This window comes from Crocodylus porosus, unplaced genomic scaffold, assembly GCF_001723895.1.
Source record: "Crocodylus porosus isolate Cpor-Errol unplaced genomic scaffold, CroPor_comp1, whole genome shotgun sequence".
Taxonomy (NCBI): domain Eukaryota; kingdom Metazoa; phylum Chordata; order Crocodylia; family Crocodylidae; genus Crocodylus; species Crocodylus porosus.
In genome coordinates, this window is record NW_017728947.1 from 112,522,088 (window position 1) to 112,534,223 (window position 12,136).

A 12,136-nucleotide genomic window follows, 5' to 3' on the forward strand; every position below is an offset into this window, starting at 1 on the left:
ACAAGTCGGGACCCACTGCTGCAATGCAATAGAGAAGCGTTCAGCATCTCCGTGCCTCAGTTTACCCATTGGAAACAGCAATGATAGCACCTCCCTACCAGATGGGTGGTGGCAAGGATGGGGCTGATGCATTACAGACTGTGAGGCCCAAGGGCATGGACTATGTTTGAAGCAGACAGGCTAACAAGGGGTTGGAGGGTGATGGCCTAACCCTTTTTTTAGCACTTGCCAAGCATTTAAGGGCACAGCGGCTAGTTGCACACCGCTCTTCCCCTCCCCGCTGCGGGCACTGAACAGCATCCCTTGCTTGTCTCCTCCCAGGTGGTGACCAAGCGCGGGAAAGACTACATCCTAAAGCACATCCCGAACATGCACAAAGATCAGTTTGAGCTGACGGCCTCGGAAGCCCATCTCAAATACATTAAGGAGGCCGTACGGCTGGACGACGTGGCTGTTCATTACTACAGGCTGTACAAGGTAAGGGAGGGCTGCCGCTCTGCCACCCAAGCAATGCGCTTGGGATCTGGGGGCTTTGGAGCTGCTGAATCATTTCCAGTGTGCAATGGGAAGAGTCGCCTTCGAAATGTCACTTGATCATTATAGTGGCTCAGTCTGCGCTGCAGATGGGGGGGTACTTAGCTCCGCGAGGCAGAGTACTGCTGCTTCTCGTAGGACTTTGATTCGTAGAAGTTAACAAGAGCCGAGAGAGAAAACAGCCCTGATTTGAAAGCCGGGATGGGCTGGATTCAATGCAGCCTCTGAGATTTCCAGGGAAATTCTTCATTGCCCGCGACACATTTACATTTGCTGTCTCCTGGGAACAAAGCAATTTGTTTGATGTTTCGCAAGCCGTTTTGTAATGTTCTTCAAATTAAAGAGACATTTGTCTTCTGGAAAACAAAGCAGCAGTGAGCTGCAAATACAAATCACAATAATCCTTACAAAGGAATGAATTATTAAAAAGAGCCAGAGAGCTGGAGGCTGTGAAGATGGCAACAGGCTGGAAATATCGGCCAGATTTATTCTCTGTGTTGTTTTCTTGGCTTTTAATCATTGAAATGACCCTTTATTGCTCACTTTTGCTCCATCTAGATGTCTGAAGGGCTCTAACAACATGTACTTCCCCTCCATCTCGCTCTCTCTCGTTCCCGGTTCATTAATTAACAACGTCCAGTTCACTGTTCAGAAGAGGCAGATGATCTGAGTGGAAGAACCAGAGTAAAGGCATAAGCCTTGATTTTTCTCTTCACGCTCTGAAGTGGGGTAAAATTGAAACGGACTCCGTCCTTGGTGCCGGCAGTCTGATATGATGATCGCTCAGGCCTTCATTCAGCCGGGCATCTCCTCCCATCTTAACACCTATTCTTAACTTCGAGCAAGTGCATTAGTGAACTGAGACCTGAGTGAGTCCGGAGTACCTTGGTTGAAGCCAGAGGGCCTGATATAGCAAAGTAAATAAGTGCATTTTCCCCTCACAATGGGCATTTATACACGTGCTCCTGGAGTTGGGAGGAAGCTGCTCTAATGAAAGCACCCGGAGCATCTCGTGTGTCGGCGTCCCTGCATTTAAAAATGGTGGCAAGGGTGCTTTATCTAAAGCTCATCGAATGAGATGCTGGAGTGCAGCAATTACTACACTCCAGCAGACTCGATTAATCAAGACTGCTCCAACACACTGTAACTACAGTGCATTGGAGCAGCCTCACTGGTCATGTATAGGCACCCATCAAGTTTAAGTCTTGGCCCTGATCTTGGTCCTGTCAAAGACAGTGAACCAACCTCCCCCCTCTTCTCCTTCCCCCCAACAACTTTATTGCATTAGTGGATCAGTCATTCACGTGCCACTGGCTTCAGTAGACCAACTTCCACTTGCTGAAGAGCTGGCTCTTGTAATTTTAGAAGAGGGTTTTTATGAAGACATTCTGCTTTCAGCAGTTCTTGTGCTGTCAGTATTCCCCTGCCACCAGGCTCACCCAACACCTCTCTATTATGTATCTAGGAGCTCTTTAAATAATGCCTCCTATTATGTACGTATTTTTATGTGATCAAATGTGGCTTTTTCGGGTGTTGTAAAAAGTTTGGCATGGACATATTCCAAATGTATCTCATAAATGAATCAGAATGGCATGGGCCAACTCTCTCCTTAACATATCATGCATTGGGGTGCACTCAGATCTGACAATGTGGTTTTAGACTAGAAACAGATGTTGCATTTGTCCTGGAACAAGCTGTGCCTGTGTTTGTCCCAGAGCAAAAAAGTCCCAGGGTTGGTGGGTACATGGATTGCCCTTCCAGTTAGGGGTTAGCAATCCCAGGACAGTGGTTTACAATGTCCTGACACAAACTGTTGGCATTTCTTATCCAATGAAGCCTTTTTAGGGTTTGTCCTGGGACAATCGATATGGACATCTAAATGATCGCACTTTGTCCCAGGAGAAAATATTTTCTCCTGCAACATAAGCACTGTCTGTTTGTAGCCTGACTTTCAGACAGATTAGTCCTGAGCCTAGGACTCAGTTGCTTGTTGGTCACTGCCCTTACTGGGGTCTGTAGCAAGCGCGTTCCCGTACACTGCTCAGACTTCTGGCTAGGATGGGAGAGTAAGAGTTGCATGGTACTCCCCTGTACGTGCAAGTAAAGGGACCCCCAACCCATCTCTTTCCACCCCACTGGCTAGGATAACCCACTGCCCACTAGGTCATAAATCACTTTTTGCTTCTTTGTCTTCTTTCCATAACAAAGAAGCAAAACTTGGAGTCAGGACACACGACATGCACTTGCCCCGCTCCTGGACCTAATCTAGGAAAACTGGCAGTCCTTAGGATCTGTCATTAGGGTAATGTCACAGTTGGGAGCCCCTTGTGGTTGCACCGGCAATGGTGTTTAAGCTTTCATGGATGTGAAACCCTTCCTAATAGCCCACGTTCATCTGGAAGGCTGTGTCCCCATCCTGTCTCCGACGTCCTCCGAAGATGACTCCAGACTGGAACAGGTGCAGAGGAAGATGGTGAGGATGATCAGGCTGGCAGGACCAGAAGAGCTAAGCAAAGGCTGAGAAGGGGATGTCCACAAACATACTGCGAGCATAAGTGGGGAAGAGCTGCTTAACTGGTAGGGCAATGCTGGAAAAAGAACAAGTGGGTCTAACGTGCCATGAATACGTCTTGAGTCGGCAGAGCAGCGAGGTGCTGTTTTTTTCCTCTGGGAGAAGCAGTGGGGTCAAACCACACTAACAAGTTGTAAGCTGTAGTCCAGTACATGTAGGGTAGGGATTTTAGCACGGGGTGCCTGAGATTGCAGAGGTCTGAGCTTGACCATCCAGGCAGTCCCTTCCAGTCCCATATTCCTACAATATATATATGATACCAGGTCACACATGGCTGTATAATTCCTAAGTAATCAGAGCAAACCTCCTCTTGCAGCAGAGACTTCTGACCCTGCCAGGGTGTGCTCTTACCCCTCTCTTTTTTTTTAAGCGTGAGTTTATTTTAAATGAAGACCAGTTGAACTTCCTTCTTCAAACATTGTCTTTGGAAATCCTAAAGCTTTATATGAGTTCTTTTATGGCCCGTATCCAGGGATTGTCCTTAACGTTGCTCGCTTTTCTCTGATTTGTGTCTTTTTTGGGTGTCTTGAGAGGAGACGTTCGTTCAGGTTTGTTAAGATTAAATACACCAATATAAACCTGGCAAATTTATGCACATTTTTAATGGCACAGATGCTAGACTTTTAACATTGGAGATTTGAGTGGTGTTACTGTACAACACATGGAAGTGATTAGAAGAATATACCTAGCCAGTAGGAGTAGATTTATTTGCTGTAGATGTTTCTTGATAACGGATCCAGCACTTGGAATAGATGCAGTAGGCTTAAGTGATACAGGAAATCGTGTAGTCTTTGTCTCCAGGCTTCAAAATCTCTCCCAGTCACAAATGGAATATAAGAGCGGGCGAAATGCAGAGGCGATAGGTTTATACGCCTCATTGTCATGTAAATCTGAACCAGAAAACTGTTTCTGGGAGATGTGGAAAGGGGAGCATGATGGGACTCTTGCTGAGGTTGCGTTTGTACCTAGATTTAAGAACGGCGGTGCTCTCCAACAAATTGCATCTAACTACATAAAAGCAATCTGCAGGAGCTAAATTTACAGAAGTACCAAACTCTCGCACCCCTTTTTTTGCAGACCGTGAGAGCTGCAGTGGCTCCGCACCTCTGAACGTCAGGGCCAAACCGCTTGTGGAGACCACGGATGAGGAAAACGAGCCAGCACAGAGCAGCAACTGAATAGGATAATATTACAATCGTTGCCCACTAAATGACCTTGTTGGCTGTTGCCTTTTCTCTTGTGGCAGTCTTCCACTGGATATTACCGGATACTGAATTTATGGACTAAAAGCACTGCTTTTGTTTGGTTTTGTTTTAGGATAAAAGGGAAGTTGAAGCCTCCTTGACCCTTGGGTTGACAACACGGGGCATCCAGATCTTCCAGGTAAGCGTCTAAATAAATATATGGGGCCAGGTTTGTTGTCACGTGCCCAGATGCCGCCTTAGGGGAAGTCACGCTGCCTGACCTGAAAGGCACCGTATCTGTTTTCCTTACCTGATGTCAAGTTTGCTCCCTGAGTGGAACTTATCCAGGCTGTGATCATGTTTCTTAATTTAAAAAACAAAATTAGAAGTTCGCCAACTATTTTCGAGGTCTGGGAAGCGGTCTCTTCGGGTCAGTCCTCTTGCTGGAAGTTAGTTGTGTTAAATTTTAGCAAGGGGTTAAGTGTGGGAGAAACGGGCCAGTTGCAAAGGCAGCTTCCAGAGCTAGATACCAGTTAGATTTGTGCAGGTGGACTTCTTGCTGGGGACATTGCAGGCAAATATTATTTGTTGCCTTTTCTCTGTGTGATAAGAGCCACTGGCCCCAGTAAAAGTGGTCAGCGGGATCTCTCCTCTACCCTGCTCTTAGACCCCCGCTGGGTGCACTGTACTGTTCGAGTGGCAGTGCTCCCACTGAAGTCAGGTAAAGAATAAAGGCAGAGTGATTGGCACGCATTTAGAAAAGCGTTACCCTTTGACTGGCTTTGGAAAACTTAGAAATCAGCTAGACTTTCTCTAAAAACACAGTCCCCTGCTATTTGGTTGGCAGAAATGTCTCACCTTTGGATCGGCAAATGGTATTGCTACAGGAGCCAGCTATGGATTCAGGCCTGAAGTCAGCAGAGTAATTAAGCATTAAAAGTCCCTCCTCCCGTTCCATTTGCAGTGAATGCCAGTGTTTCCATTAACCTCTGTTTTGGGCGGGGGCGGGTTCAGCTCATGCTCTAAACATTTAAATCTAATCCTGTTCAGCAAAGCATTTAAGTCAGTCGTTGTCAGCTGGGGGAATGCATACCACTAGGGGTACTTAAAAGGGTCGTAGCGGGTACGCAGAACTCTGCATGCATGCACGCGGCCACCATGCAGCATGCAGGCGGCCAAGAGCGCAGCCCGGCCACGTGGAGAGCAGCTGGGTCCGGCTGGTAATTTTGTTGTGGGGGAAGGGAGTGGGGCTGGGACTGAGGCTGGAGGCAGGGGCAGGTACTGTGCAGCTGGGGTGGAGCACAGGATAGAGCCATGACCTGTTCATCTTGGGCTTGTGGGGGTGGTGACTCCCACCCCTGCATGCACCCCATCCCGCACCCCGCCCCACCTGAGCAACGCTTGCCCCTGCCCTTGCCCCACTCCCTCCCTCACCATGGGGCCTCAACCTGCCCCCACCCTTAAAATAAGAAAAAAATACAAAGGAGTACATACATGAGCTGAAACTTCGAGACAGAAGGGGTACACTCGTTTAAAAAAGGTTGAAAACCGCTGACTTAAGCGAATGCTTAAGCACTTTGCTGAACTGCTGCATACAAGAATGACATGCTTTTGCTGTCTGGAGCCATGAATGTGATTTCTTACATCACAAAACAGTTCCTTAAGGACGCGTCTTTAAGGCAGCATTTCATGTATTGGAGCATGCGGGGGCAGGAAGTTTAAGGACTGGTTTTGCAACCTGTTACGAAGTCAATGGCAATAATGCACCGCTTGCCTAAATACCATTCTAGATGTGTAATGGGTTGTTTTGGGTTTTTTTGCCCCCCTCCAGAATTTGGATGAAGAAAAGCAGTTGCTTTTTGACTTCCCCTGGACAAACGTGGGGAAACTGGTGTTTGTGGTGAGTATAACATTGCAAAGGGTGCTTGGAGAATGCAAAATCCTGCTCCTCCTCAGCTTCCTCGACTCGCCTGCATCCAGTCCAGCATGTGTTTTACATGTCAGTTGTAGTGTTGGGGTGGTGTTTTAGTCAAGATGGTCTAATATGCAAGAGGCAAGGATTTCTGCGGGAGGTATCTTTCATTGGACCAACTGCATCAGCTGGTCCCTATCAGTGCATATTCTGTTCCTGCTAGTTGCACACCCGGATGCTGATCTGCATTGTGCTCGTGGAAATAAGGAGCAACTCCTCCAAATACTGCCTGGCTGAAAGCAGCAGAACCAGTGGAACAGATTGAAACCAAGGCCGGAAACAGGGAAACATTGGGCGCATCTACACTTTGTGCTACGGAGACGGAGCAATACGCTACGTCACCGTACGACATGCTACAGCAGTGCAGCGATCGTGCAAGTCTGCACGTGATCACCATCCAATGGTGATCTACCAGCCAGCAGGTCTACTGGCGCGCTCCTGTTATAGCACGCCGCTACAGCAACACAGCAGTGAAATTTATCCATGCACCACGCCCACAGTGTAGTAACCACCCATACTATGGGTGCGAAAGGACTAAAGTACAGCGCCATAGCAATGTTACCATATGGCGATGTGTCGACGCACCCATTATGCAGTCATTAGAGCAGGGACCTGTGGCTACAAGCCGGCTGGGGATGCTGGGAAAGTTTCCAACCCAGTGGAAGATCAGCCAAGCTGGAGAAGGCATGTGCATATTTCAGGCTTGCTATTACATCAATCTGTGTTAACAAAAGCCCCCTTTCTAGGAGCCCAGTACTTCCCAAACTCAGGGTGCTGCAAGCTGGGCCTCCGTAAACTTGCTAGCGACTCTGGAAAGGTTAGGCTGGAGGCTCCTCTAAGGCATGCTGCACATAGTCTCAGATATGTTAATGGCTCCTGTAGTTCAGGAGCTCAGAGCTGCAGTGTGCACTGGATGTGCAGGCTCCATTCCCATTTGCTCTTTCAATCTCAGAAAGGATACAGAAGAACTAGAGGTGGTCCAGACAAGAGCAGCAGGGGTGATCTGTTGTATGGAAGGCCTTTTGGATGAGGAGACACTAAAGAGGCCAGACCTGCTCAGTTGAGAAACAAGACATTTAAGAGGGAACATGAGAAGGGTTTACAAAATAGTAAATGGCAAGAGAAAGTCAATGGGAATTTCTCATTTACTGTCTATCTCAAGACAAGAACTGGGGACAAAAACTAGCATGTAGTAAGTTTAACACTAACAAAGGTTTTCACACAGTGTGTCACTGAAGTCATTTCCAACAGATATGGTGTAAGCTGACAGCTTAACCAGATGCACCAAGGGACTGGATAATTTTTTGGAGGAAAGGAGCATCAGTAGCAGTAGTTATTGAGCATGGGAGTTAAGGATACAGCCTCTGAATCAGATCTTCCTAACCTTTAAATGCTGGAGGCTGCAAGTGGGAGAGAGACGGGGAGAAAACTGGTCATACCCTGTTCACTCTCCCTTTCTGCATCTGCTTTCTGCTGCAGTGAGATACAGGATCCTGGGCAAGATGAACCTATGGTCCAACCCAGTAAATGGCAGATCTTATGTGCTGGGGCTCTGGGTTTTTCATAGTGCCTGGCTCTGCCCTGTAAATGGAGTGGCAGCAAGAAGCAGCATCTCAAGCATGAGCTTATTGTAATGATTACTAGCTAGATCAAGAATATAGATGCAAACACGGCCAGTCCCAGTTTGAGGCTTTTCCCCATAATAGCGCAGGTAGGAAAAGGGTTGTAGAATTCCTGTTGAAAAATGTGCGTGGAGCACTCCCAGGTCAAAAAGTCACCAGTTTGCTGAATATTTCACTAGATGCCTCACAAAGCTGTGGAGGGAAATCGTCCATCTGGAGGGAGCTCCTCTCTCGGTTCCTTTAGCCCAGCGGTTCTCAATCAGGGCGCTGCTGTGCCCCGGGATGCTGTGAGATCCTTTCAGGGGTCCCACAGCACACCGCGCAATGTTAGTTAGCACCGTTTGGGGGGGGACATATAGGCTTCACAAGGTAAACCCAGGGATTTCAACTAGTAATCCAGAGTGTTAAAACCATTCTGCCCTGCTGTGGGCTTTCTGAGTCCATTGCAACAGGAAAAAAAATACATATTCTTCTGTAGGCAACACATTAATGAAAACTAGGAGCTGGCATTTTCCCAGGGGTGCTTTGAGTCTAAAAAAGTTGGGCACCACTGCTTTAGACCATGCTAGCTCAGACCCCAAATGGAGTTTGTTAAACACCCCATTCCTGTTGAATGCCCCCCCCCCACATGCATGCACACTCCATCAGCAGTGGGGCGGGTGTTGTGGGGATCCAGAGGTCTGTAAGCTCAGATGAGGTTGTCCTCATCAGCCCAGCAGATCTCCCTAGCACAGGCTGCTGGGCAGAACAGGCCGATGGGAAGGCAGCTGCAGGCACTCCTGCTGAAGGGTCCCACGCGCTGGGATTTCATTCTGGTGCAGCTGAATTCTGCACGAAAGCCGCCTTGAGTAATTTTTGGTGAACCCTGTCTGCTCCCTGCATGGTGCAGGCGGGACGACATGCCTGGGGGGGGGGGGTGTTCTGCCTTTCCAATGCAATCAGCATGGCCTGGGCGAGGGATCCCCTGCTCCAGACTCTCCTGGGCACCCCAGCAGCACAGCTGGAGGCTGATGGTTCCTTCTGGTTCTCCATAGGGTAAGAAATTCGAGATCCTGCCAGATGGGCTGCCTTCAGCCCGGAAACTCATCTACTACACGGGCTGCCCCATGCGCTCCAGGCACCTCCTGGAGCTCCTCAGCAGCAGTCACCGCCTCTACATGAACCTGCAGCCCATCCTGCGCCAGGTCCGGAGGCTGGAGGAGAATGAAGGTACTGGGCTGGGCTGGGCTGGGCTGGGCTGGGCCGGGCCGGCTGCTTCGTGACTGTGAAAGGGCCTGTGCCGCAGTGAGCCGTTGCAGCTGTTGAGAGCCTGGGGGGAGAATTAACCCTAGGGGAGGATGGGCACAATTGAGGGGCCACTTGCTCCAGTTTCTTCTACTCTCATAACACACAGGGCTAGGCCCTATTAGGTTCCCGGGTGCAGTCTTATTCCACCCTGCCTGAGCCCCTGAAATGCTGAAACCTCCCAGCACATTATACTTGAGACCTGGTTAGCCAGTTAATCACGTCTAAGTTGTAATGCAGCCATGCTTTAAAGCAATGAATTGGATCATAAGGCAAGGAATAAGCTGTGGAGATATCTGACAAGTTGTTGTTGCACTATTAATTGAATGGGCAGGCAGGTGCACCCCTGCCTAGGAGCCCCCAGCTGCAGGACCTTGCTCCTTGTGATCCCGGGCTCCCCCTGCAGCAGCAATAAGGTGTGGCCGGATCTGATGCATGATCCCACAATTGCATCTCCTGCCAGGCGTGTGTGACGTAGCAGGAGGTAGAGTTGTGTGGATCCCACGTCGGATCCCATTGTGCCTTGACCTGAACATCTGGAGGAGCCCTGGAAACACGTCTACTTTTGTAGTGCAGTCATCTCAGCCGCAAGCGTAAATCACCTACATACAGTCTTTCCTCGTCAGCCAGGCTTCTTCTGAGGCTGGAGCGGTCCTGTAGAGAGGTAGGCCTGCCTGACTGGAAAACCCAAAGCCGCTCGCAAAGGTTTCACTGAAACCAGGCGTACTCTGTATCCGGGAAAACAAAATCCATGGGACCTGAGCCACCAGCAGGTGCAGCCCTGGTGCCCGCAGCCCCCTGTGCTCCATCCTAGCATGCATAGGACTGCAAGGGTGCAGTGGGGGACTGTCCTGAAAGCCATGTGTTTGGACCATACAGGGCCATAGAGATGCAAGGCAGTCAGGCAGGGAGTGGGACTCAGCCCCCAAATGAAAGCTGCCCAAAGGATCCCACCACCTGCAGAATCCTCCACTCAGGTTTCCAGTTCATGCAGGCATGTGCACAGCAGCTCTCCCATCAGGGGTGGGAGGAGAGGCTCTTGCTGGACCCCGAGGGACTGGCCACAGCACTGCATGGTGGTTTAGCTCCTGGCAGGCCCTGCTGGTCTCTGGGAGGGGGCCAGTTTGCCTGTGGGAACAGACTCGCCGTCTGTGTGGGCCCTCAGCATAGCAGGCGGTGCAGTAAACACACTGCTGGGAAGTGCTGGCCTCCTGATAAGGGCCCCAGCCATCAAAGGAGCATGGAGGGAGTGATAAATGCAGGCCTTATTAGCTAGTGGCCTGCTTTGGCAGGGCCTGGTTGAGCCAAGGATCGGGGCCGGGGGTGCTGAGGCTTTTTGCACACAGCTTTGTTGCTGTGCTACCCATTTCCCATGCCTGTACGCTGGGGGCTGGGGCCGGCTCTGCCTCTGTCTCATAAGGACACAACAATGCCTGGGTCAGACCAGGGTCCTGCTAACAAGCAAGTAGTGATTGCTTTAGAGGAAGAGAGACCTGTCCCCTGCCGGTCCATGCAGTACTCCGAGCCTAAGGCCACTTCCCTGGTTGGGGTGTGCAACAGCCCCAATGGACGGATACCCCACCTGCTTGTCTCTACCCTTATTGAACCCAGCTGTCCCAGTGCCCTCGCAACACCCCAAGCAGGGGTGCGAGTTGCACCAGCTAGTGATGCCTTCACCTGCCCCCAGCCTACCACCTGTTCGCACATCCCTCGATCTGCTTCCCTTCCAGCCCTGCTTTCCTGGGATTCCCCGCCTTGCTGCGGGGTCTGCCCCTTGTACAGCAGGGAGCAGCGGGGGTCCAGGCTTCTTGCAGCCCCTCTCTCTGCAGGCCCTGACTCGACTTGGACCCAGCACAGTCAGATGTTTAATAGTCAAAGGCCCTTTTCCAGCAGCCACAACCAGTGGGTGTCTCCCAGTTGCCCCACTGGGCAGTACTGGGAAGCTGTGGGCCAGCCTCCCCCTGATGCCCTTTGCTCACTGGTGGATGCGAGGGTGGTGCTCTCCCCCCGCATGGGGCTTGAAGGGTGCCCAGCCAGGGGCAGGAAGCGAGGCAGGGAGGCAGGAGAGAGGAGGATGGAGCTGGGATTTCCCTGGAAAGGGGGTTGAATGATGATGGGACTGCCTTGCCTTGCAGAGAAGAAGCAGTACCGCGAGTCGTACATCAGCGACACCCTGGACTTGGACATGGATCAGCTGGAGAAGCGGTCGCGGGCCAGTGGCAGCAGCGCGGGCAGCATCAAGCATAAGCGCCTCTCCCGGCACTCCACCGCCAGCCACAGCAGTTCCCACACCTCTGGCATTGAAACTGACCCCAAGCCCCGTGAGCCGGGCCCCGAGGATGGCTTCTCGGGCGCCAGCGTCCACCGCAAGCTGAAGACCTGCAGCTCCATGACCAGTCATGGCAGCTCCCACACCTCCGGGGTGGAGAGCGGGGGCAAGGACCGGCTGGAGGATGACTCCCAGGATGATGGTAAGCACTCCAAGGGAGTCCTGCAGGGCCGGTCATCTTCCCAAAGCCGTCTGCCTTTGTATCCCAGGCCATCGGGCTTCCCACTTGTCAGCTTCCTGGCCCTGGAGACACGCGGCACACAGCAAAGCAGGCTTATATCAAGTCTGCATTACTGCAAGGAAGGGGCTTCGGGTGTCCTCCCTATCCCAGGAGGCTTGTCTTCACCAGGCTGATCTCTGGGGAGGCTGAGACAGACACCAGCAGTGCTGCTAGCTCAGGGCTGTGCACTGAGAAACCCAGCACAGCCTGGCAGCATCCTGGTACAAGAGGTTTGCCATAGAAGCCAGAGGCAGAACTGGCAATGGATCTGCTGTGCCCGCAGTCCCCAGAGCCCACCCTTGCCCTGCCTCGTTTCACGGGGGTCCTGAGGCCCACTGAGGTCCCACCTTCCTTCAAATTTAAGATCCCTGAACACTTAAGATGCTGCCAGATTTTTCAGACTTTCAATTCAGTGACGA

The 12,136-nt window shown here is 51.0% G+C and overlaps 1 protein-coding gene across 1 annotated transcript in view; it reads left to right on the top strand.

Annotated features, from left to right (window-relative positions):
* Positions 1 to 12,136, top strand: part of FRMD6 (FERM domain containing 6) — a 37,661-nt gene that overhangs the window by 16,753 nt on the left and 8,772 nt on the right. The window contains exons 6-10 of the mRNA XM_019550966.1: positions 322 to 477; positions 4,424 to 4,489; positions 6,122 to 6,190; positions 8,919 to 9,093; positions 11,304 to 11,639. Of these exons, the coding sequence (XP_019406511.1) occupies positions 322 to 477; positions 4,424 to 4,489; positions 6,122 to 6,190; positions 8,919 to 9,093; positions 11,304 to 11,639 (802 nt within the window). The remainder of the gene's footprint in view (positions 1 to 321; positions 478 to 4,423; positions 4,490 to 6,121; positions 6,191 to 8,918; positions 9,094 to 11,303; positions 11,640 to 12,136) is intronic.